This window comes from Hemiscyllium ocellatum, chromosome 37 (assembly GCF_020745735.1).
Source record: "Hemiscyllium ocellatum isolate sHemOce1 chromosome 37, sHemOce1.pat.X.cur, whole genome shotgun sequence".
Taxonomy (NCBI): domain Eukaryota; kingdom Metazoa; phylum Chordata; class Chondrichthyes; order Orectolobiformes; family Hemiscylliidae; genus Hemiscyllium; species Hemiscyllium ocellatum.
The window spans coordinates 22,619,475-22,645,771 of record NC_083437.1 but is presented as its reverse complement, the minus strand read 5'-3'; the positions used below and the strand labels follow the sequence as shown (position 1 = coordinate 22,645,771).

At 40.5% G+C, this 26,297-nt stretch overlaps 1 protein-coding gene across 1 annotated transcript; it reads left to right on the top strand.

Moving 5' to 3' along the window:
- The first annotated feature begins 144 nt into the window (after positions 1-144).
- Positions 145-16,680, top strand: pink1 (PTEN induced kinase 1). Its single transcript, XM_060852261.1, has 8 exons — positions 145-644; positions 6,019-6,516; positions 7,508-7,605; positions 10,532-10,696; positions 12,883-13,046; positions 13,519-13,646; positions 13,969-14,205; positions 15,584-16,680. The coding sequence occupies exons 1-8, from the start codon at positions 318-320 to the stop codon at positions 15,833-15,835; spliced, it is 1,869 nt and encodes a 622-aa protein (XP_060708244.1). The 5' UTR covers positions 145-317; the 3' UTR covers positions 15,836-16,680.
- The last annotated feature ends 9,617 nt before the right edge of the window (positions 16,681-26,297 follow it).

Here is a 26,297-nt window from a genome sequence, read left to right as displayed (position 1 = left end):
CTAGGCTGGGCCTTCAGGTGAAAACAATAAAATCTGAAATACCTTGGAACAGGATGACGCTGTTCTCATGTTTTTGTGTTTATTGCTCTTTGAGGGGCGGATCCTCAGCTGAAAATGAAGCTGTTTGTTGTTTGGTTTGACACTGTCAGGTTCTGAGGCGGTTTATGATGACTGTTGCTATGGTTACGGCGCTTGCTTTGAGGTGACATTCCCCGATCGGCAGCATTGAAAACTACCTCTCGGTTCAAATCACAACCGTTCCCCCCCCCCCCCCCCCAACGATGTTGAAAGACAAATCGGGGATTTAAACGTTTAAAATGTCGTTGCGACGATTCCTGGCCCACGGCCTGGAGCTCAGCCGCTCGGCTTTGCGCCTCGTCAGGCCCGCGGCCCGGGCCCGGGCTCAGGCAGGCGCGGCCTTTGTGCGACCTTGGGCCCAGCAATCGCTCCAAGCCGGCCTACCCGCCCGTTACCGCTATTTCCGCCTGTCTTTGGGCGGCCTAGCGACTCAGCTTCAACGCCGGTGGTCTCGGCAGCTCCACGGGCCAGGCGGAGCTTTGCTGGCCTTCGGCCTGGGCCTGGGCCTCATCGAGCAGCAGGTGGAGAATGTGAGGACGAGCATCGCTGCCTGTGAGGAGATCCAGGTACAACCAGAAAATAAAGGCTTTGTCTGAAAAGATAGATTAACGCCCCTGCGATAGGCTGCTTTCCAGTTTTGCTCTTCCAATTTAAATTGTTGTCTCATGGCCACCTGATTTTCACCTACTTCATTATAGAAGATGGTATTGAAAACCAATCCCAGGGAGAAAGTAAGGACTGTAGATGCTGGAGATCAGTCAAAAAAAGTGGTGCTCGAACCACACCTGCATCCACTCTTCCCTCCTCACCCCCCACCCCTCCATCCAATGCCCTAAAGGATCCTTCCACATCTGACAGAGATTTTCCTGCACCTCCACACATGTCACCTATTGTATCCGTTGCTCTCGATGTGTTCTCCTCTACATCGAGAAGACAGGATGCAACCTGCGTGACGTTTCAGAGAACATTTCTGGGGGAGTTACTAAACAACCACCTGTGGCCAAACACTTCAACTCCCGCTCCCACTCCACCAAGGACATGCAAGTTCTGGGACTCCTCCATGGCCAGATTCTAGCCACCCAACCTCTAGTGAAAGAATGCCCCATCTTCTGCCTTGGGACCATCCAACCACACAGGATCAATTTTAATTTTACCAGTTTCCTTATTTCCCCTCTTCCCACCCCCCATTATCCCAAATCTAATCCTCCAACTTGGCACCGCCCTCTTGAATTGTCCTACTGTTCATCATCTTTCCTGCCCGTCCACTCCACCCTCCACTCTGACCTAACACCACCACCTCCACCTTCATCTACCTATTGCATTTCAGCTACCTTTCCCTCCAGCCCCACCACCCTTCCATTTATCTCTCAACCCCCTTGGGCATCCCCCACATTCCTGATGAAGAGCTTATTGCTCGAAACGACGACGACTCTCCTGCTCCTCAAATACTGCCTGACCGGCTGTGCTTTTCCACCACCACACTATTTGACTTGAAAGCCTATCCCTCAATTTTAGACTCAAAGCACCAATGAGTCACAGAGATGTACAGCACTGAAACAGACCCTTCGGTCCAACCCGTCCATGCTGACCAGATATCCTACCCTAGTCTAGTTCCATTTGCTAGCACTTGGCCCATATCCCTTTAAACCCTTCCTATTCGTATACCAATCCAGATGCCTTTTAAATGCTGTAATTGTACCAGCCTCCACCACTTCCTCTGGCAGTTCATTCCATACATGCACCACTCTGTGTGTGAAAAAGTTGCCCCTTGGGTCCCTTTTATACAGAACCATAGAGATGTACAGCATGGCAACAGACCTTTTGGTCCAACCCGTTCATGCCGACCAGATACCCCAACCCAGTCTAGTCCCACCTGCCAGCACCCGGTCCATATCCCTCCAAACCCTTCCTTATTCATATACCCATCCAGATGACGGGCGGCACGGTGGCACAGTGGTTAGCACTGCTGTCTCACAGCACCAGAGACCCGGGTTCAATTCCCGACTCAGGCGACTGACTGTGTGGAGTTTGCATGTTCTCCCCGTGTCTGCGTGGGTTTGCTCCGGTTTCCTCCCACTGTCCAAAGATGTGCGGGTCAGGTGAATTGGCCATGCTAAATTGCCCGTAGTGTTAGGTAAGGGGTAAATGTAGGGGTATGGGTGGGTTGCGCTTTGGCGGGTCGGTGTGGACTTGTTGGGCCGAAGGGCCTGTTTCCACACTGTAAGTCTAATCTAATCTAAATGTTGCAATTGTACCAGCCTCCACCAATTCCTCTGGCAGCTCATTCCATAAACGTACCACCCTCTGCGTGAAAAGTTGTCCCTTAGTCTCTTTTATATCTTTTCCCTTCTCACCCTAAAGCCATATCCTCTAGTTCTGGGCTCCCCGACCCCAGAGAAAAGACTTTGTCTATATATCCTAGCCATGCCCCTCATGATTTTGTAAACCTCTATAAGGTCACCCCTCAGCCTCCGACACTCCAGGGGAAACATCCCCAGCCTGTTCAGCCTCTCCCTCCAGCTCAAATTCTCCAACCCTGGCATCATCCTTGTAAATCTTTTTTGAACCCTTTCAAATTTCCCAACATCTTTCCGATAGGAGAGAGACCAGAATTGCAAGCAATATTCCAACAGTGGCCTAACCAATGTCCTGTACAGCCACAACATGACCTCTCAACTCCTGTACTCAATACTCTGACCAATAAAGGAAAGCATACTAAATGACTTCTTCACTATCCTATCTACCTGTGACTTCACTTTCAAGGAGCTATGAACCTGCACTCCATGGTCTCTTTGTTCAGCAACACTCCCTAGGACCTTACCATTAAGTGTATAAGTCCTGCTAAGATTTGCTTTCCCAAAATGCGGCACCTCACATTTATCTAAATTAAAGTCCATCTGCCACTTCTCAGCCCATTGGCCCATCTGATCAAGATCCCATTCTAATCTGAGGTAACCTTCTTTGCTGTCCATTACACCTCCAATTTTGATGTCATCTGCAAACTTACTAACTCTACCTCTTATGTTCGCATCCAAATCATTTACATAAATGATGAAAAGTAGTGGACCCAGCACCGATCCTTGTGGCACTCCACTGGTCACAGGCCTCCAGTCTGAAAAACAACCCTCCACCACCACCCTCTTCTACCTTTGAGCCAATTCTGTATCCAAATGGTAGTTCTCCCTGTATTCCATGAGATCTAACCTTGCTGACCAGTCTCCCATGGGGAACCTTGTCAAATGCCTTACCGAATTTGACAATTCACATCTACCGCTCTGCCCTCATCAATCCTCTTTGTTATTTCTTCAAAACACTCAGTCAAGTTTGTGAAACATGATTTCGCACGCACAAAGCTATGTTGACTATCCTAATCAGTCCTTGCCTTTCCAAATACATGTACATCCTGTCCCTCAGGATTCCCTCCAACAATATGCCCACCACCGATGTCAGACTTACTGTTCTTCAGTTCCCTGACTTGTCCTTGCTACCCTTCTTAAACCTTGGCACCACGTTAGCCAACCTCCAGTCGTCCGGCACCTCACCTGTGACTATCGATGATACAAATATCTCAGTAAGAAACTCTGCTATCACTTCTCTAGCTTCCCACACAGTTCTAGGGTATACCTGATCAGGTCCTGGGGATTTATCCACTTTTATGCGTTTCACTTCCTCCTCTGTAATATGAACATTTTTCAAAATGTCACCATCTATTTCCCTACATTCTATATCTTCCATGTCCTTTTCCACAGTAAATACTGATGCAAAATATTCGTTTAGTATCTGCGCCATCTTCTGCGGCTCCCCACAAAGGCCGCCTTGCTGATCTTTGTGGGACCCTATTCTCTTCCTCATTACCCTTTCGTCCTTAATGTATTTGTAAAAATCCTTTGGATTCTCCTTAACTCTGTTTGCCAAAGCTATCTCATGTCCCCTTTTAGCCCTCCTGATTTCTGTCTTAAGTATATTCCTACTCTCTTTCTCCTGTTCAAAGGATTCACTCGATCTATCCTGTCTATACCTGACATATGCTTCCTTCTTCTTCTTAACCAAACCCTCAATTTCTTTAGTTATCCCGCATTCCCTATACCTGCCAGCCTTTCCTTTCATCCTAACAGGAATATACTTTCTCTGGACTTCTGTTATTTCATTTCTGAAGGCTCCCCATTTTCCAGCCATCTCTTTACCTGCAAACTTCTGTGTCTCTCTCACCCTAAAGCTATGCCCTCTAGTTCTGGACTCTCCCACTGCAGGGAAAAGACCTTGTCTATTTATCCTATCCATGCCCTTCATGACTTTATAAGCCTCTGTAAGGTCACCCCTCAGCCTTTCCCTTTCTCCAACCCTAGCAACATCCTTGTAAATCTTTTCTGAATCCTTATCAGTTTCACAACATCCTTCCAATAGGAAGGAGATCAGAATTGCACGCAATATTCCAAAAGTCACCTAACTGCAACATGACCTCCCCTACCCTTTTTTGACAAAATGTATTATGAACTCTAACAAACGTCTGATGTAGTTTACCTGATTAAACTCCCTGTCAGTCTGGAAGTCACCAAATCTTGACGTTGTCAGTTTTCATTTAAATTTTGATGGTCTAAGTGCTTTGGTCCATTATTAAATAGATGCTTGTACAACCATATCCCAATAATGACCCAGAAAAAATAAAGTGTTAGAAGATAAAGACGTAGGAATACATAGGAGCAGGGATAGGTAATTCAATCCCTTGAGCCTGCTTCACAATTTGATACGTTCATGTCTGATCTAATTTTGGCCTCAACTCTACTTTCCTGTTCCGTCTCCACAACCATTTAAATGATTACTATTTCCTACTTAAATTTACTCGATGTCCCAGCATCCATTGGACACTGGGATAATGAATTCCACAGATTCACAATCCTTTGAAAGAAGTAATTTCCCCAAATCTTTGTTTAAATCTGCTACCTCTTATGCAACAGCTGTGATCCCTCATTCTAGCCATACATTAGACATAACATAGCCTACAGACCTTCTGTGAGCTTTAGTAATGAAAGTTTTGTGATGAGAAATGGACAACACAATCTCCTACAGAGAACTTGAGAACTGAAAGAACAGGAGAAGCACACAAAAGTTGACTTTTGTCAGGTTGAAGAATGAGACTTGCAAAGTTTGAACCAGGAATTATATGTTTTAATATTGAATTCACTGATTAGTTATATATAGAAAGTGAAAGATGAGATTAAGATGCAGAGAGATGGCAAATACATGCGTTAAGATTTTTTTAAAAAATTCAACAAAATGTTTCCTTAGTTTAATATCAGATCTGATCTGTCATTATTTCTGATAGCCAATTGTAAATATGAACCAATAGCTCAGCAGTGGACACACCTTTTGTAGAATTAAAGAACTGGGACAAAGTAAGATGCAATTGAGCAACAAAATCCACAAATAGCAAAGGTTCTGCTACATCAGTGAGCATTGATTTGATTTGCTTGCTATAATTAACTTTCTACCCTGGGGGAACTCATACTAATAACATCACAGGATATGGGGATAGTATGGGGATATGGTATTTGTAGTAGATGATCAGCCATAATCTAGAATGGGCACACAGATTTGAGGGACTTGATGTTTCCAAACATTCTACATTGTTATGAAATATAGGAATTTACTGCAATGTCAGTGTTTCTTCCTTCATTAGCTGACAATGAAGCCACGGTATCATAGTTTCCTATGCAAGTCCTGGTGAATAGCATTGTTCACTAGTGGTCAAGCATTTGGTGGATTTGTGCTAATGGCAGAGCTTTGTTTTTTGAACTAGTTCTACTCATTAAACTGAATGGAAGTTTGGTTCATTCATTATAAATACATTTAATAAAAGTTCCAATTTTCATAAATGTGCACCTATTGGCATATATTTGGTTAGTTAATAAGAATTATTATTGTATTATTTCCCTTTGCCAGACATTGTTTAAAAGGAAGAAAATTAAGTATGAAAATGCCATACCTTCATGCACCAGCGGCTATCGATTTGAAGATTACATGGTTGGATACAATATTGGAAAGGGGTGTAATGCAGCTGTGTACAAGGCCTTTATTCCTGAAGTGTCCACACCAAAAGCAAGTGATACGATCACAACAGAGGAGAAAGCTGAAGAAGTTAACAGGCAGGGGAAGAGTGCAGCCATAGTTCAGTATGATTCTGGTGAGGATCCCGAACTAAGAAAGAACATGCTGATTGCACAGGAAAGCCCAAGTTTGAGTTTTGTGATTTTGAAGAAAGAAACATTATTTGACTCACTGAGTGCTTGTGACGGAGACACCAGCAACCCCCTGACAGCTTCTGTGGAAGACAGCAGCTACCCGCTGCCGGCTTTCGAGGAAGACACCAACTACCACCTGAGGGCACCTGCAGGAGATACCAGCTATCCACTTGCTTTAAAAATGCTTTGGAACATAAATGTAAGTCAGACATTAAAATGCACAGTGAAACTTTGTTGTGTGAGCCACATGAAAGTTAACTAGGGTATGTGGCACAGGACTTACAGTTTGAATTTCTTCTGCTTTCATTAATTTATGTGCAATACTCTCAATTTAAAATACTTCTTGCTTCTCCTTACTGTAAAAAGAACGTGCATTCTTTAACAATAAATGTGTAACATCAGGATGAAACCAAAGCAAAACTATGTATCAAAATATTTACAGTAAATGAATGGAAGCCCTATATAGACCCTAAATAATAATACATAAAACAAGTGACCATCCGAACTAACTATGTCTGATGTGCAGCAAGTGGAGGACTTAAAGTTTGCCAGTGCTATAGTGGTAACACTTCCCAAAATCATAGTCACATGGGTCATCGAGGGGTAATGGACTGTAGTTGGTTGTGAAGATGTGTATAATTGTATTTCTCTATCGTGTTTAAGCTTCTCCATGCCTTAAACTGGGGAAGACCTTTGCAATTTCCTTTTGCATCAAAATGTTGCTCAGCAGGAGAGGAGTACTAGAGATTAGTTTAGGAATTAGCATCTTGAATTTATTTGAATTTTGATCCAAAGGTTTTCTCGCCTAGAAAAGCTAGTACTGGCCGTTTTCTGAGCTACCACCAGCTAGCTATCAGTGCCAAATTTGAGACATTTCTGTACTTGTTGAGAGGTTTGACTCAATCACATTAGTTAACATTCAACACAGTTGTGAATGTGCTTTTGTCAGGTAAAATTACATGAACCAACCTGTTATAATAGGAATGAGTTGAAGAGAATTTTAAGGCTAACGTTTTGAGGATCCCTGAGTCAGCCATCACTTGTGTCCTCAAGTTTTAAGCTTAGCAGTTCTGCAATAAAGTGAAATATTAAAATACTTAAAATGGAAAACATTTGAAAGCTGGCACTAGTGTTTTGCATATTAGCTTTTGCTGAATTCATTGCTTTAGTGCTTGAACTTTCTGTTGCAGGCAGGATCCTCCAGTGATGCAATACTAACATCGATGGTTAAAGAGCTGGTTCCAACCATCCCGAATGCATTAAATGGAGAGTTTGGTGGAATAAAAGGGTTAGTCATGTATTCTGCACTTATTTGCCTAAATAGTTTGAATATCATAGGATAAGTGATTTGCAGATACATTTGCTTGTCAGTTTTGCTTAATTCTTGTCTATTGCATCATCGTGTATTGTGCTGTGTCCTAAAGGGCAGATAGTTATTGTCCACATCAAGCTAAATGAAAAGGTTAATGCAATTGAAAGAAAAATAGAAACACTGCTGATAACAAAACCACACCAAGCAACAAGGGGTTACTGAAAAACAGTTGGAGCTACAAAAGGAAGCTTGCAAGGGATCTTTATAACTAACAATATGTTTCTAATAAACATGCTGAAAAAGTATGGCTAAAGGGAATCAGAGTCTGTTAATTAAAGGTGGCGAATACATTATATTAGATAACAAAGAAATACATGTTAAATTACTGCTTTGTATTGTTTTACTGTGACGATAGTATGACTTTAAGAGATATATTTTGATGAGTGGTCTACTTTAAGTTAATAAAGTAAATAGCTTGTGTGGCATTGTTTTTTTTTTAAGTTAGAACAATAGAAGCAGCCTGAATGGGTGGGGTCAGGCTCCCACAGAACCAGGATTTCTAGTTTTCAGCAGTTGCTCAGCTTTTGAAGCTGGGTGTTTTTCTTCTCCCTATTACAGCTAAAAGCTGGGCTTCCCTTCCTGCTGCTAGAATTGCATGTAAGACAATATAATTTATTGCCTTTGCCAAAGGTGTGCTTATGGGATGTTACAATATTGGATCAGTTATGAGTAGTTTATTGTTTTAAACATTTTGACAGAGTGCCAATTCTTTTATTTTATTTTTATTTTGTCTGTATTTTAACTATAACATATAAATAAAGCCTGGTAATTTGACCAATCAAATTGCATCCGGAATGCAATGCCTGGCACTTGACTTTAAAATAAGGAAAAGTTCATATCTTGGCTATCTCCTTAAGATGTTTCAAGGAGGTCTAGTCTGGTCCATAACATTAAATGAAGGAAGCAAACAAAATATACAGAGTATAAGGAAACATAGTATTAATAGATTTGGCATATTTTTAAAAATAGCAGTGGAGAAAATAATGGGATTCAAGTTAGGCAGGTCCCAGAATCTGGTTACAACAGCAGCATTTTGGCAGGAATAGTGGAGAAAACTGTATGCTCATCAATTTAGCACCAATAGTAGCAAAGTTACTGGTTGTATTGTGAGAAACAGGAGTGAATAAGCACTTTTAATTAAACTAATTAAAGGGAGTTATAGAATCATAGAATATGGGAGGCCATTCAGACCATCGATTGTGACCCTGCTATTTGAAGAGTAATCCAAATAGTTCAACTCTTCTGATCATTCCCCATTTAGATAATCACATTCTCACACCACTGAAAGCTAACATAGAGAACAAAATAGTAATCGATAACACTAATGGCATGTGGTTTGTTTCCTCCAGGGGCTTTAAATTTAAAAAATTGGAAATTGACTATAAAGATATTTGATCAAACCCAGTGAGGTGCACTGATTCGGTTTTGGGTACAGACCTTCATAAGTGATAGGCTGACTTAATAGTACCAGGGCTTGACAGATTAGAGTGAGAATAAAGTTATATAAATATTGTTTGTATTCCCTTGAGTTTAGAAGGCTGATGGATGATTTAATCAAGGCCTTTCAATTATAATTGAATTACTGCAAACAATACAGCGCAGAATGAGGGCTTTGGGCCATTGCACCTGTGCTTTTAATGAGGTATTAACATAGTCCCAGTTTCATTCCCATCCCCAAAGCCCTACGAAACTTTCCCCTTCAAGTAATTGTTCAATTCTCCTTTGAAAATTACTACTGTATCTTCCTACATCACCATAAGTGTCCAACAAGTCGATGTGATGCAGCTAGTGAGTGGGAGAAGAGAGTTGGCGTGCTTTGAGCTTTGTGTTGGTTTAATTCTCATTTTCAGCCTCCAAACAGATTAGCACCAATATAAAATAAAGAGCTAAATGAGGAAGCCTCTCCATCAGCAAGCTCTCAGCTATGTCACCTCACGGCGAGACATGGAAGCTGGCTCCCTTATGTGTCCAGGCTGGTGTTTGGGGCAAACCTACTCCAGGTTCCTCTGGCATGTACTGTGTGCAGAGCCAGCAGCATGTGGATGTGCCCAGGTCTTCATATACCAGACTCCCAACTAAAGTTAAATAGCTCAACTGCCTTGTGTATACCTCAAAATATGAAGTGGAGCCTAAGGTAGACCTGGTGCCTAAACATTTTAGCAATTCCTGTAAATAAGCTTTTGCTAAAAGTAATGGTTTGCATTGCTTTGAAGGCAAGTGGAGAGTTCAAGAGAGGGATCCTTAAAATTTGGGCAGCTCAGAATGATATTCCAGTTTCACTGCATGGTTTTGACCCATTTATGCGATGAATTCCACATCTCCATTACAAGGGGTGGTGGAAATTTAACCACCCTTCCCCAAAATGATATAGAGTAAATTGTCATTTTCAAAACAATTGATAGATTCGTGTTGATCAAGTATCCCGCGGAATATGGAAAAACCATGGATAAATGGAGATGAGAAACAGATAGACCACGATTCAGTGAAATGGTGAAACTGCTTAATGGGTTAAAATATCTGCACCAGTTCCTCTGTTTCCTATAATATGAAAGAGTGGCCTCTTATCTCATGCTTACAGCTATGATAGAAATTCTGCACTGTCACAGTGAATCTGCTTCTTAAAACTGTGGCATAGCATGCTGACATACTAGACTATATCAGTGTTGTAGCTGCACCACCGTATTGGAGTATAGCAACAATTTCAATTGAAATCATGTGATGTGTTCTTATAAACTGCATATAGTGATGAAGACCATCAAATTGCATGAATTTTCCACTGAAGTGTTCTTTGCTTCATAATTTTTTCCCCACTACTTTTGACTGGATCCTATATTCTTAACAGAAAAAAGATAAAACCACATCCAAACATCATTCAGATTGTCCGGGCTTTTGTAGACAACGTTCCACTCTTGCCTGGAGCTTGGTTGGAGTACCCTGATGTGCTACCAACTAGACTGAATCCTCATGGCTTGGGACACAGCCGCACCCTCTTTCTGGTAATGAAGAGGTAAGCAGTTCAGGCACTGAAAGGTATATATATATAGGAGCTGCAAGCTTAAGAGCCAAGGCCGAATGGGGAGGGGTAGGGGGAAGGTGTGAATTGAGAGGGGCACAGACCTAGTCATGGTCATATATTAAATTTTGAATGTATAAGTGTCTTGAACATTCCCGCCAAATTCTTCTGTTTCCCTCCCATTTACTCTTGTATATAATGAACCTCTGCAATATTAACAAATCTGTCAAAGAATTAAAAATATATGTGGCTGATATATCTCATTTTTATTCAGATATAATGGCACAATTAAAATGATTAACTTTTTTAATGATATTAACTTTCAGATGTATAGTGAACAAATTGTGATAAGTACCGATAGACCTAGCAGCGGTCTGAATGAATGAATGTGCTGTAGTAAACCAATTGGGCCAAGTAGAGTTATGAATGAATGATTGGAGACGCAATATGGTAAACAAAAAGCAATGAGTAGCCTTACTGGTATGAATGAAGGAATGCAATTTTGTTTAAGTGGTTTAATGGGAATATGTAGTTTACTTTGTAGGAGGTTTACAATGCAATATAATAGGGTTGACCTTCACACGAGAAATGTGGAAAAATACAAGATTTTTTTTGGTCAAAAATAAGGGGTCGACTTTTAGTCATAGCGTCATAGAGATGTACAGCATGGAAACAGACCCTTCAGTCCAGCTTGTCCATGCCGACCAGATATCTCAACTCAATCTAGTTCCACCTGCCAGCACCCAATCCAGATCCCTCCAAACCTTTCCTATTCATGTACCCATCCAGATACATTTTGAATGTTGCAATTGTACCCACCTCCACCACTTCCTCTGGCAGCTCATTCCATACACGTACCACCCTCTGTGTGAAAAAGATGCCCCTTAGGTCTCTTTTACATCTTTCCCCTCTCACCCAAACCTCTGCCCTCTAGTTGTGGACTCCCTCATCCCAGGGAAAATACTTTGTCTATTTATCCTATCCATGTCCCTCATGATATTATAAACCTCTATAAGGTCACCCCTCAGCCTTCAATGCTCCAGGGAAAATAGCCCCAGTCTGTTCAACCTCTCCCTATAGCTCAAATCCTCCAACCCTGGCAACATCCTACATGAGATTGACTTTTACACGAGTGTATATGGTAAGTTTAAAGAATTACTGAAATATTAATATTTGATAAAAAAAATCTTGGGGCCAATTAATACCACAAATTTTGTTATTGTGTGGAAATAAAGACCCCTCATGATCTTACACATCTATGAAATCTCCTTTTAGCCACTTTCTGTCTAAGGAAGACAGTCCTAACCTCTCCAACTTTGTGTAATAACTGATGTGTATTATCCCTGGAATCATTCTGCTAAACATTTTCTGCGCTGTTTCCAATGTTTTCACATGCATCCTACAGGCCGCCCAGGACTGTACACAGTAGTGGAGCTGAGATCTAACCAATCTCTTATTTAAGTTCATCGTTGTACCCTGTGCGCCTATTTGTGAAGCCTGTAACATTTTACACTTTATTAACAGCTCTGTCTACCTGCCCCATCTTTAGTTACATGCACACACACCCAGGTCTCTCTGTTCCTGCACATCTTTTAGTAAAGCACCGTTTAGTTTATACTGTCTGTACATGTTGTTTCTACCAAAGGGTATTAACTCATGCTTCTCCATGTTAAACTGCATATGCTAATTATCTGCCCACTCAAACAACAGTTTTACACTACCCTCCATACGGGTTATAATTCTCCCAAGATTTGTGTTTGTAAACTTCAAATTATCCCCTAGATCATTTTTATATGGGGAACTCTACTACAAACCTTCTTCCACCCTAAAACATAACACATCAATCAATACTGTCTATTCTCTAACCCTCAGGCAATTTTATATTCCTGTTACCACTGTTCCTTTTATTTCTTAACCTATAAATTGCCTCACCAGCTGGAGTGTGGTACTGTTTTGAATGCCTTTTAGAATCTAATGTAGAAAGGATAGGGATGAGAAAGGACACCATTCCAGACAATGGCATTTGACCTTGTGAGCCTTAGAATCACTTTTGCAAGTGTTGTTGCTTTTTTTAAAAAAAGTGATGCATTGCATTTGAACATCTTTTTTGTCAGCTATTTAACCTCCCTTTTTTGGCAGGACAAAATGCAGGGCTAACAGTTGTGTGTTTTCTGCCTTAGCTATCCATGCACCTTGCAGCAGTACCTGCAGATCTGTATCCCTAATAAACAATGTGCTACTGTGATGATTCTTCAGTTGCTGGAGGGAGTGGATCATTTGGTTCAACATGGGATTGCACACAGAGATCTGAAGTCTGATAATATTCTGGTGGAATTTGACTCAGGTGATTGTACAGATTGGGGGATGGGGTGGTAAGGAAGAGCTTGCAAGCTGCAATTAATATTTAGATTTTTAAAAATGGATTGAACTGTGCATGCATAAATCACTTATTCAGATAGAAGTATTAGACATAATCTAGCAGAATGAAATAAGTGAGGATTTGTGCAGAATTCCAGTTTTAAGCTCCAGGATTCTTTGCAGAACAAAGTCCCAGGTTAGCAATTACACAATATATCATGTCTTTGCTTTTTCTAAAAATGTGCAATGGAATGGCTTGCAGACATAATTTCATATAGGTCATGTTTCTGCGATACTCGATACTATCTTTCTAATTTATTTGGTATTTATTTTTAACAAGTTTAATTGTATGTAAAATACCTAATTTTCACTTTGTTGCATTGCTAGCCTCAATTGTAGAATTAAGACCTAATGATGAAACAAGTATAAATGTAATTTTATTTTTCTGCACCGTTTAGTTGGCTGCCCCCGTTTGGTGATCACTGATTTTGGTTGCTGTCTGGCCGAAGAATCTCTGGGATTGAAGCTTCCCTTTACCAGTAATGAGGTCAACCGGGGAGGAAATATCTGCCTAATGGCTCCTGAGGTAAGTGAACTTCAAAGAAAGGAAAGGCATGTGAAGCGATTACTTGTACACAGTTATATAAAACAAAGAACTGCAGATGCTGGAGATCTGAAACAATAATAGAAATTGTGGGTAAAACTCAGCAGGTCTGACAGCATCTGTGGAAGGAAAGCAGAGTCAACGTTTCAGGTCCAGTGTCTCTTCATTAAAATTTGTACGCAGTTAATGTTTGCAGTGGGACATATTTGTATGTAATTGCAATCAGAAGTTTATGGTGACTAAACAAGACTGACTTGTTAGTGCACCATATCTAAAGTTTAATCGTTATTCCTGTACTTTCCAGATTTCTGCAGCAATCCCTGGACCCAGAGTCACAATTGATTACAGCAAATCAGATGCCTGGTCAGTGGGTACATTGGCCTATGAGATCCTGGGTCTTCGTAATCCATTTTATGGATGTGGAGTGGATTATCTGGAGAGCAGGAACTATCAAGAGGATAAGCTGCCACCTCTGCCAGGCTCCATTCACAGAGATGTGAGGCTGGTGGTGAAACTTCTGTTATGCAGAGATCCTAAGAGGGTGAGTGCAGCAGCAATAATTGAAACTGCACATTGGCTTGAAATTAAAAGATTCCTTTTTAAAACCCTTGGAACATCACACATGTCTTGTTTTTTATATATACAAAATTGTTCGGCAGGTGGTTCATCGAGCCCATCCCATGCTATTGTTGTGCAGAATTATTAATACCAGATATGTGCTCTCCACAACCCCCTTCCCCACAACCTTCCAGGTGTATAATCTCATGGGAGAAAAATAATCCAGAGTAAATGAGAAAACAAAATTCTGAGAAATAACTCCCGTTAGATTCCAGATCTGTAGCATGTTTAACCTTATAGCACATTATTTGCAGAGCTGCTAAAGAGAGCATAAGTATTTACTTGAATTTGCTCATTTAAAATGAAGCAAAGGATGTGCCTTTATTCCTGCACCAATGCTAGTCACACTTTTGGTTACTTAATATCCCTTTGCACCTTGTAGCAACCTGCATCTCTCCTATTTTGCAAGTTTTTCCACCTCCGCTCCTGAAAAAAAATGACTTGCTGAAACACAGGTTTAGAAACAGGTTGCCTGTCTATTCATCACTTGTGAGCCTTAAGCAGTGAATGATAACAAACCTATTTGAATAAACAATGTCATACCACCCCAAACCTGATCCTCTTGTTGCCTAATGTCTGTACAGCAGGGGATACTGGTGTGGCTGATATTGAGGCCAGTTGTGGTGCCCAAATTCCTAATCGGACTGAGGTAGCTGCTTTGACATCAATAGGCAAGCTTTCTTCCAAAATGGAAGATTGAGTCTGGTGATTAGTTCAAAATGAATATGTTTGGCACATGTATTATACTGAAAGATTCTCCAGGATTTGAGGGAGAGTGAGTGGGAAAGAGGAGTTGCAGCTCAGGATCAACTAATTATATTGACAGGTGGAGAAGGCTATATAGTGTTGACCTCTTATTTCTTGAGTTCTTGTTCTTGCCCATTGTTTCAACACTTAATGTTGTGTAGATGTCTTCCACCCAGCAGGGCCTCACTCAATTGTCACTGAAAATGATGATGAGAATCTTGAAATAAAAACAGAAAATATTGGAAACATTCAGCAGGTCAGGCAGTAACTGTGGATAGAGGTACATAGCTAGCATTTCAAGTTATGATGATATTTTAATTTCTGACTCTCTGCAGCAGACGGAATCGACACACCTTGTAGTGAAAGATTTTCTTCTCTTATGCTACATTTTATATGAACTGTTGAAGAATTTTCCCTGTTTTTAGCATCTGATACTAAGGCTGAATATACTGTCCCATTCCCAACACAGCTATATCAGCTAAAAGTGCAGATTTTATCAACTGTGAATCTATTCAAGATAGAAATAAGCATTTTGTTTTTCTTTCTACTTACAGCGTCTGTCAGCGAGAGTTGCTGCAGACATGCTACATCTACACCTGTGGGGGCCAGAACTCCTTGCCTCATCGCAAATTACTGTGGAGAATGTTTTCAGTTGGCTTCGGTACCAGACTCTGCTAACCTTCCTGCAGGTTTCAATGAGTCAGAAATTACCTGTGGAGACTGAACTAAAGAGAAGCTTCTTGGCAAATCTCAACTTTGAAGAACTAAAGCTGGGACTGGATCTGCTGCTCCAGGGGAAGACCTGAATGAGTTCACATCAATCAATAAAACACTCAGTTTGAAAACAGAATTTGGTGAAATCATGCTACTAATTAGGGACTAGGAATAAAACTATGCACTTAGTTTGTAATTTAAGTAGATGAGTAAAATTCAAGGTGTTCGGGACATATCCTGACACAGCAGTTCATAAATGAATACGTAATACCATACTTCACCACACAGTATTTCACTGATAGGAGAAAGAAACAATTAGCTTTTTTGGATCTGAAACAGCTGATAAATAAATTCATGAATATTGTGATTAATCTTGTATTTAATCTATAAATTTACTGACCATGACAATTTGAAATGAAGGTCACCGTCCTATGACTTGTGTTTCTTGCATAATTCCGTACTTTGACGTTTAACGCTGGAACTCAGCACTTATAGTGAACAGTAGAAACCCAGATGATAATCTGAGGTCCACAGTGCATGGCACCGAAGGTTGTAAAATGTATGAGGAGAATTCAAACAAATTATGTAGTGATAGGTTACACCAAGTGTAGGTTTTCAACACATGTAGATTGTCAGAGCAAGGGGAGAAAGAGAGGGTGCAAAGACTTCAAGTTTTGAGATTTTTTTGGGGGGAGAAATAAATTTGTGGATTTAGGAAGTATTAATCCTGTGGGCAGGTTTAGTTTGTCATTGCAGGTTCCGTTTTGGGAAGAAGTCTTGGAAATAATTGGAACATTTTTCTGTAGCTTGTGGTTATCTTGCAGTTATATTAGGTACTGAGCTAATTAACTAACCATTCACATTGATGCACAGTCTGCGTTTACAATATGGGCCTGTTTAAAGTTACTTAAATAAACAGTACCACTTGAAATTTGAACCTTTGATCTTTCTTCACTGACCTCAACTCTCTTTTTGCTGTTCTATAAATCATTAATATCCAGCACTCTGATGTCTCATGAATCAACATCAGCAGTTTAAAGTTTGAAAGAATCATATTGGATTCAAAATGTTAATTCTGTTTCTCTCTCCATAGATGTTAACAGACCTCCTGAGGTTCTCCAGCTCTTTGGTTTTTTTTCAGCAATTCAAATATTTTTTCAGATGTGAAGTAAACTTCAAAAATACTGTCAGGATTGATTCTTCACAACATTAGAAGTTTGATATCATGGAATGTTCCAACAATAAGCTGAAACACACAAGATTCTGAAGGGACATTGTAGATACTGAGAGGCTGTTATCTCTGGCTGGGAAATCTAGAACATGGGTACAATCTCAGGATGAGGAATTGATCACTTAGAACTGTGATGAGGAATTTCTTCACTCAATGGGTTGTGGATATCTGGAATTTTCAGCCTCCAAGAATTGTGGATGCACCATCAGTGTCTTTCCCAGCTTTCATTAAGTTAAGATTTTTGGTCTCGGAATCAAGGGATTTAGGAAATAAGAGGGAAAGTAAGAGTTGCAGCTGGAAGTGAACTACAACCATATTGAATGATGAAGTAGACTCAAGCGCTTTAATGGTCTTCTGCTCTTACTTTCTGATGAATGCACTATTTATTTAGCATTTATACTAACCACCAATTCAATTCCCTTTCAGACATTTCTCATTGTTTTTACTGCTTAGGTGGGCTTCTTTGACAACTGTTATATTTTCATCTTTCAAACTTCATATCCTATAATCTTATAACCTTCTTGTGTTCCATAGGTCTGAGTTCAAAATTTTTAAGATTAGGTTCCCTACAGTGTGGAAGCAGGTCCTTCAACCCAACAAATCCACACCAACCTACTACAGAGTAACCCACCCAGACCCATTTCTCTTCCGACTAATGCACCCATGGTGTATGTTATACCAAATGGGCAATTTAAGCATGGCCAGTTCACCTGGCCTGCATGAGGATCCATACAGGCACCAGAAGAATGTGCAAACTCCACACAGACAGTTGCCTGAGGCTGGAAGTGAACCTGGGACTCTGGTGCTATGAGGCAGCAGTGCTAACCACTGAGCGACCGTGAAATTTTAAAATGTTTCCATGAGTTTCATATCTCCACAATGTCACTTCCCACACTGCATTCATTTTCAAGATCCATCTCTTAAACTAGGTTTTTGCTTCATCCTTGTTAAGTGGTGTGAGATATCAATGCGAAACAACTGTGTTTTTCCCCTGTCTGCATACAGACAATGGTGAATAGGATGTGAGATTCCTAAGTCACTGATTCATCCATTTTCCCATCAAATTCTCCATGGAGACCTCCAACTCAGCACCGCCCTCTTGAACTGTCCTACCTGTCCATTTTCCTCCCTACCTACCCACTCCACCCTCCTCTCTGACCTATCACCATCACCCCCAAACTTCATCTACCTATTACATTCCTAGCTACCTTCTCCCAGCCCCATCCCCCTCCCATTTGTCTCTCTGCTCTCTTGCTGGCCTCTCGTTACATTCCTGATGAAGAGCTTATGCTCGAAACAATGACTCTCCTGCTCCTCGGATGCAGCCTGACTGGTTATGCTTTTCCAGCTTCGTACATTTTGATACATTTGAAATGAGATTGGGAAAAAAATCATGGGGAAGCAGGATATGGTAAAGGAGATAAAATAAATACTTTGCACAGGTCTTCGGAATAGAAAACATTACAGTCTGTTCCTGGGATGCCAATGGGTTTCATCTGGAACCATTCACAAGTCGATCAATAAGCAGAACACAATGAAGGACGATGTAAAGTAGCTGTTCAAAAGTACAAGAAACAATGTTGGGTTGTTAAAATTATACTCCTGTATGGGATTGCAATCATAAGTATCAATGCTCATTAAGTATGGGACACCCTGTAATTGCATTCCAAGAATACGAAAAATTCAAGAAAAAATAAATACAATAAGTGTCACTAGAGAAAAGGTGCTAGGTAAACTAATAGGGTTAAAGACTGATAAATCCTTTGAATTTGATAGGATGCATCCTGGGATATTAAAGTAAATAGCTACAGAGGTATTGGATGCATTGGTAGTAATCTTCCAAGAATTCTTAGATTCTTGAAAAATTCCAGGGAACTTGAAAACTGCCAATATAGCAACTTTATCTGAAAAGGGAAGGTGACAACAAAAGGTATCTATAGACCAGTTAGCTTAATGTCTGCTATTGAGCAAATGTTAACAGTTTCTTGTAAAGGATGTAATAGCAGAGCATTTAAAAGTATGTGATATGAGCAAGTAAAGTTAGAGTCATACAGCACAAATACAAACCCTTTTGACCAAATCATCTGTGCTGACCCGACATCCCAATCTGACCCAGTCACATTTGCCAACATTTGGACCATATCTCTTTAAACCCTTCTTATTTATATGCCCATCCAGATGCCTTTTAAATGTTGTAATTGTTCTCGCCTCCACCACTTCCTCCGGTGCTCATTCTATAGATGCACCAGCTTCATTGTGAAAAAGTTACCCCTTAGGTCCTTTTGCAATATTTCCCCTCTCATGGTAAACCTATGCCCTCTAGTTTTAGACTCCCCTGACCTTGGCTATTCACCCTATCCAGGCCCCTCACGATTTAATAAACTTCTATAAGGTCACCCCTCAGCCTCTGACTCCCTGGGGAAAAAAGCCCCAGCCTGTTCGGCCTGTCCCTATAACACAAACGATCTAGTACCAGCAACATCATTGTAAGTCTTTTCTGCACCCTCTTTAACAACATTCTTCCTATAGAGGGTCAGCATAGGGGAATAATGCCAAACAAATTTACTAGGATTCTTTAAGGAAATAATAGGTAGGATAAATAAAGGAGAAGCTGTTGCTGTCATATACTCGTGTAAAAGTTGAATTTTTTTACTTTTAACGTTAATTTTATGGGGTCAACTATTACATGGATACTACTTTTGAGGGGCTGAAAGTCATACTACAGTCCAAATTACTGTATAATTTCACTGTTCGATTCTCCAGCATGTTGAGAATAATAGACATTGCGTACATGTTTGCAATGCATGATAACGTGCAGCCTTCCTTCTACCAATTTCTGATTACAAACTGGTGAAACTGTAATATCTTCTAATTCAGCCGGCAGCTTTTGTGCAGTCTTAGTTCTCTGCCAAAGTGCTAAGTCATGCCTTCACATGAACCTTGTGTGCCTTAAAATCTGAAATTCCATGATTTGTTTTGTGCATGGATTCGGATGGCTTCATGATTAACATATTTTCATTTTGATGATTTTCAAGTACCCACTCAGCAACTTTTTTCCTCCAATTGCGGCCACTTGTTAGGTTTATCTCTGTTGACACACTTGCGTTTTGGCAATGTCTGAAGTTGGTTCCAGGCCTTTCTCCAGTCTATCACAAGTTTCTCCGAAACACAAAATTCTCTTGCTGCTACACAGTTATTTGTCTTCTCTGCAATTTCAATAACTCTCAGTTTAAATACTGCTGCATTTTTTTTGTTTTCTCTGGAGGGAAGTTTTACACAAATGATGAAGAACTTTCAAAACCTGAACTGGGTACATGCCTGTATTCCATGAGTGCGACAGGGGAACTTATCTCAGCTGAGCTGCACACAAAGGGAAGTCATCACCCGACTGTGACCTGATGCATCTTAAACCTTCGCAGCAAGTTGGTGTCAACTGTACTTAAAAACACATAATAGCATGCAAAAAAGTTCACTTCTCATCATAACATTTATGTACAGAGTAATAATAATAAGGAGTGGCACAGTGGTTAGCACTGCTGCCTCACAGCACCAGGGACCTGGGTTCAATTCCTGCCTCAAGCGACTGACTGTGTGGAGTTTGCACATTCTCCCCGTGTCTGTGTGGGTTTCCTCCAGGTGCTCCGGTTTCCTCCCACAGTCCAAAAATGTGCAGGTTAGGTGAATTGGCTGAGCTAAATTGCCCATAGCGTTAGGAGAATGAGGTCTGAATCGGTTGCTTTGCGGAGGGTCGGTGTGGAGTTGTTGGGCCGAAGGGCCTGTTTCCACACTGTATCTAATCTAAATACCTTGACTGGCAAATGTTGATCTGGTTGACTTTTACATGAGATCAACTTTTACTTGAGTATATACAGTATTTGGAATTTCATCAAGGCGTTTGATAGATATCTCATATTAGGCTACTTAATAAGGTAAGGTCCTGTGATGTTAGAGGTAGTTTATTATCATGGAAAGAGGATTGGCTAGCTAATAGATGTCAAAGTTGGGATAAGGGGGGATTTTCGGGATGATACCATATCAGGGATCAGTGCTGCAGTCACAATTATTTGCAAAATACATTTTAATGACTTGGATGAAAAAAGTGAATGTCCTATAGGCAGCCTTGCGGATGACACAAAAATAAGTGGGAAGGCAAGTGGTGAAAATGACACAAGTAGTCTGCAGACAGATATAAACAAGTTAAGCTAGTGGGCAAAAACTTGACAGAAGTTAATATGAAATGTGAGGTTACACAAGAAGAATAGAAGAGCTGAATTATTTAAACTGAGAAATCTGAAGAAAGCTACGGAACAGAGTGATTTGGGGTCCTCATCCATGAAACATAAAAAAGACAGCATCAAAATTCATTGACAATAGGGAAGGTAAATGGTAAATCTTGGCGTTTATTTCAAAATGAATGGAATATAAAAGCAGGAAGATTTTGTTAAATTTATGCAAGGCATCAGTCAGACCATAGTCAGAATAACGTGAACAATTTTGGGCCCTTATACAAGGAAACATATACTCACATTGGAAGCAGTCCAAAGAAGGTTAATTAGGCTGATACCAGTTAGGGAGGGACTTCTGAGGCAAAGTTGAATAAATTCAGCCCACACTCATTGAGATAAACACACAAGATTCTTCGGGGTAACCTTATTGAAACACACAAGATTCTTCGGAGACTTGGAAGTGTCGATGTGGGAAGGTTGTTTCCCCTCGTGGGAGAATCTAAGATAAGAGTGCATAATCTCAGAATAAGGGGTTGCATGTTTGAAACAGATATTTAGAGGAATTTCTTCTCTCAGAAGGTAGCAAATTTGTAGAATTCCTTACCACAGAGGGTTGTTGAGTCTGTAGCATTAAGTATATTCAAGGCTGAGGTAGACAGATTTTTAATCAAATAAAACAAAGAACTGTGGATGTTGAAGATCTGAAACAAGAACACAGGTTGCTGGAGAAGCTCAGCAGATCAGACAGCAGCTGTGGGGGGAAAGCAGAATTAACTTTTCATATCTAGTGAGCCTTTTTCAGATTCTTAATCAGTAAGGAATCAAAGGTTATGGGGAAGAAAAGGCAGGAAAGTGGAGTTGAAGAGTATCAGATCAGCAATGATCTTATTGAACGGTAGAGCAGATACAATGGGCTGACTGGCTAATTTCTGCTCCTTTGGCTTATGGTTTATAATTTGTGTATGTTGGATATTTGGCTGTGGTTTCTTTGGTCATCAAGTCCTGGAGAGAGATTTGAGGCTGGAACTTCTGGCTGAGAGGCAGGAATGCAATCCTTTGCATCATCAGACCTTCTCTTCTACAATTATCCCTTGTAATTTTGTTTCAAGGGACAATGGAAGATAACCTGAAACAAAGATATGCATGAGAATTCCTAGAAGCATGGCATTCCAACAGGAACTCTATCGACAAACACATCGAGTTAGACCCCCATCTATCACCCCCTGAGAAAAGGAACAGGAAGTGACGTCACCACCGGAAATGACATCGCCAACCCAAAGAAACCCAAACATATAAATAGAAAGGAGGAATTTTCGGCATTGCTTCAGATGAGGTCCACTGAAGATGTTACCTAGTAAGGTAACGAAACATCTGGAAATGTACCTTTCAGCTCAGCGAGCAAACCTACATCCAAAACCTCAACCTGAGCTACAAATTTTCTCAAAACTCGCTAAGATAACCTGAATCATTGAAACATAATTCAATTTATAAGGATTGTTCAAAGTTTTGCTTTCCTTATCCTGGAGTTAATTCTTTGCTTCAGTGTACAAATGCACTGCCCACCAAGCTGGACAGACCAGGATAGTCAGTTCAATCTTTTTTTTAAATATAGGTATTTTTAAAATTTTTAAGGTTTTTTACAAAATTACAAAAGTAATACAAACAAGTATAAGCACCAATATAAAATTAAATGAATAAGAAAAAAAACCAAATAAAAGGAAAAAACTCAACTGAGTACTAATCTATTTTACAAACAACCAAACCATAAAATAGGATATCATATAATACTAGCAGTAAACAACAAAATAATTAAGTAACTAGATACATGCTCAAAATAGATTTACATCACGACATAATAGAACCCGTATTAATGCGGGATTCCTCCTTCCCGGGGCCCCCGAACCAGCCAGAACCATTGCCACAGCTAAACAAAAGCCCTGGACAGTATGGCCGAAATATCTGTGTCAATATAGTTCAAAAAGGGTTGCCATGTTTTATAAAATAATTCTGTTTTTTGGTGCACCATAGTTGTGAGGTAGTCAAGGGGGATATATTCCATGACTATCCTGTGCCAGTTCGAAAGCCTTGGGGGTGGCCTTCAGCTACCCAATTCATTAAAATATTTTTCCTTGCACAAAAGGAGAGAATGGCAAATAATTTCCTCACGTACACATCCAGGGAGGGAAAATCTGAAGAGCCCAAAAGTAGGGACACTGGATCCAATCTAATCTCTGTACCCAAGATCTCTGTCAAGACATTCACTACTCTATCCCAATACCCGCGGATATTATGGCATGTCCATAGACAGTGCATGAGAATGCCAACTTCTATTTTACATTTAGGACACATTGGGGATGCTCCTGCCTTGAATGTTGCAAGTTGTTCAGGCACCATATGAGCCCTGTGGAGTATCTTTAATTAAATAGCCTGAGTTCTATTGCAAATAGAAATCTTTCTGGCATTTTCCCAGATTCTTCCCACATTTCTAAAGAGATTTCCAACCCTAATTCTTGATTCCAGGTTTTAAATAATCATTCCATGTCCTTCAAAACCTTATTTTTTATGAGTGATAAAGAGTACTGACTGAGGGCACCCCATCTGCCATAACACTCTCCTTTCCCTATCCAATTTGTAGGGATTAACTATCAATGTAGTCTTCTTTTGTATAAAGTTCTCGTATTTGGAAATACCGAAAGAGGTCTTTGTTAGGCAGTCCAAACTTCTGCTGCAACTGCTCAAAGGGCATCTTAACCTCCTCATCAAGCAGGTCTCCCAAGCAGGAGATACCTCTGGACTTCCAAGTTTTAAATGTAGCATCTGTCAATCCTGACTGAAATCCCGATGTTCCCACTATATGGGTATAAGGGGAGGTTTTTTTGCAAATTACCCTAATCTTGGCGCATTATCCTCCAGGCTTTAATTGTATTTAATACAATAGGGTTTTTACAATAGTCCATAATAGCTCTCATCTTGTCCATAAATAAAAGATTAATGACGGAACATTTTGCTTGGGAGGTCTCAATATCTAACCAGATTGACTGTGGGTCACAAGAGACCCATTCAACTACATAAGATAATAAGGAGCTCAATTGGTACCTCCTGAAATCTGGCAAGTCCAGTCCTCCCCTTGCTTGTGGAAACTGCAGCTTTTCTAATTTGATAAGGAGCCGTCTGTGATTCCAAATAAAAGAGCTGAGCCAGCCGTAGAGCTTACGCAACACCAGTCTTGGCAGTATCAGGGGGAGCATTCTCATAGGATATAGAAGACGAGGTAGAATATTCATCTTAACTAAGGTCACTCTGCCTAACCCCCAGGATATTGGGAGATCTCCCCAGCGTTGAAGGTCCTGCCTTATTTTCTCTAATAAGTGCCTGAAATTGGCCTTGTATAGCTGACCAAATACTGGAATGATAAAAATACCTAAGTATAGAAAACCTCTAGTGATCACCGAAAGGGAAAGCAAGATCTGTCCGGTAAATTGGATATACTGGCAAGACCACCCAGCAGCATGGCCTCTGATTTCATAAAATTGATTTTATAGATTGAGAACATACCAAATAGATTGACCACTTGAGTAAGGTGGGGCACGGATATCAAAGAATCACTTAAGAAGAGGAGGACATCATCTGCATAGAGAGTAGTGATTTTGTAATGTGATCTTGCCCAATCCAACCCTCGGAGCCGTTATTTTAGGGTCAGTTCGTACAGCTTCCACCAGTAGTTCAATCACTAGCATAAATAGTAATGGTGAAAGAGGACATCCCTGACAACAGCCCCTACCAACACTAAAACTATCTGAATCTAAACCATTGGTGATCAACGCTGCTTTGGGATTGTTATATAATACTGAAACCCATTTAGTAAATACCTCTCCGACACCGAACCTTTCCAATGTATAAAAAAGATATGGCCATTCTACCTGATCAAATGCCTTCTCTGAGTCCAAGCAGACAACTAAACCCGGTATTGTTTCCTGTTGACAGGCCTGTATCATATTTAAGACCCTTCTAATATTATTAGTTGACCTGAGACCTCTTATAACCCCCGTCTGGTCCTCTTTTATGACGTATGGTAAGACCCCCTCCAGCCTTAATGCTAACTGTTTGGAAAGAATTTTGAAATCCACATTTAACAAGGCTATGGGTCTATATCATGAGCAATCTTCTGGGGCCTTTCCCTTTTTAAGAATGAGAGAGATTTTTGCTTCTCTCAACGAAGGCGGGAGGCAGCCCTGACTGTGTGAGTAATTATACACATTTATGAGTGGCCTGGCCAGCTCTCCTATAAATTCTTTATAGAACTCAACCTGGAATCCATCTGGTCCAAGTCCTTTGCCACTCTGAAGCTGCCTAACCGTGTCCAGTACTTCCTGGGTTGTCAGGAGCATCAAGATCGACACCTGCTCCAAGATTAAGCCTGGGAGGGCCAAATTTTTAAAGAAGGATTCCATCTTCCTAGTTCTATCCTCACAGTCCTGCGATTTATACAGTTCAAAATAGAACTTTTTAAAGGCTGTATTGATCCTTTTACGATCACAAGACAAGGTACCAGCACTTTCTCTAATGGACGTAATGGCTTGGGGAGGCCTTTTTCTTTCTAGCAAGGTATGCTAGATATCTGCCAGGCTTGTCGCTGTATTCAAATAATCTCTGCTTTGCGAATAATATTTCCCTCTTTGCTGTTTGTGTAAGTATGGTATTCAAGGCTGCCCTAAGGGCTGTGATGCTTTGTAGCTTAGTAATGGAAGGCCCGTCAACGTACGCTGTCTCAGCTGCCTTCAGGCGAGCCTTGAGCAGGCGCTGTTGCTCTCCCTTTTGGGTTTTACGGGTCGCAGAAGATGAGATGATCAAACCTCGCGCATATGCCTTAGTGTTCTCCCACATCATCGATGGGTTACTGGCCGTACCTGAATTAATTTCACAGAAGGTTTTGAATTCCTGTGAAATATACTTTATAAATTTGCTATCTTTCGATAAGAAGGGATCCATATGCCAATGTTGGGGACCTATCCCATCATCCCTAGTCTTGACTTCCATATTTACTGCGGCATGATCAGAAATAGCTATATTACCTATTTTACAAGATAGTATCGAATT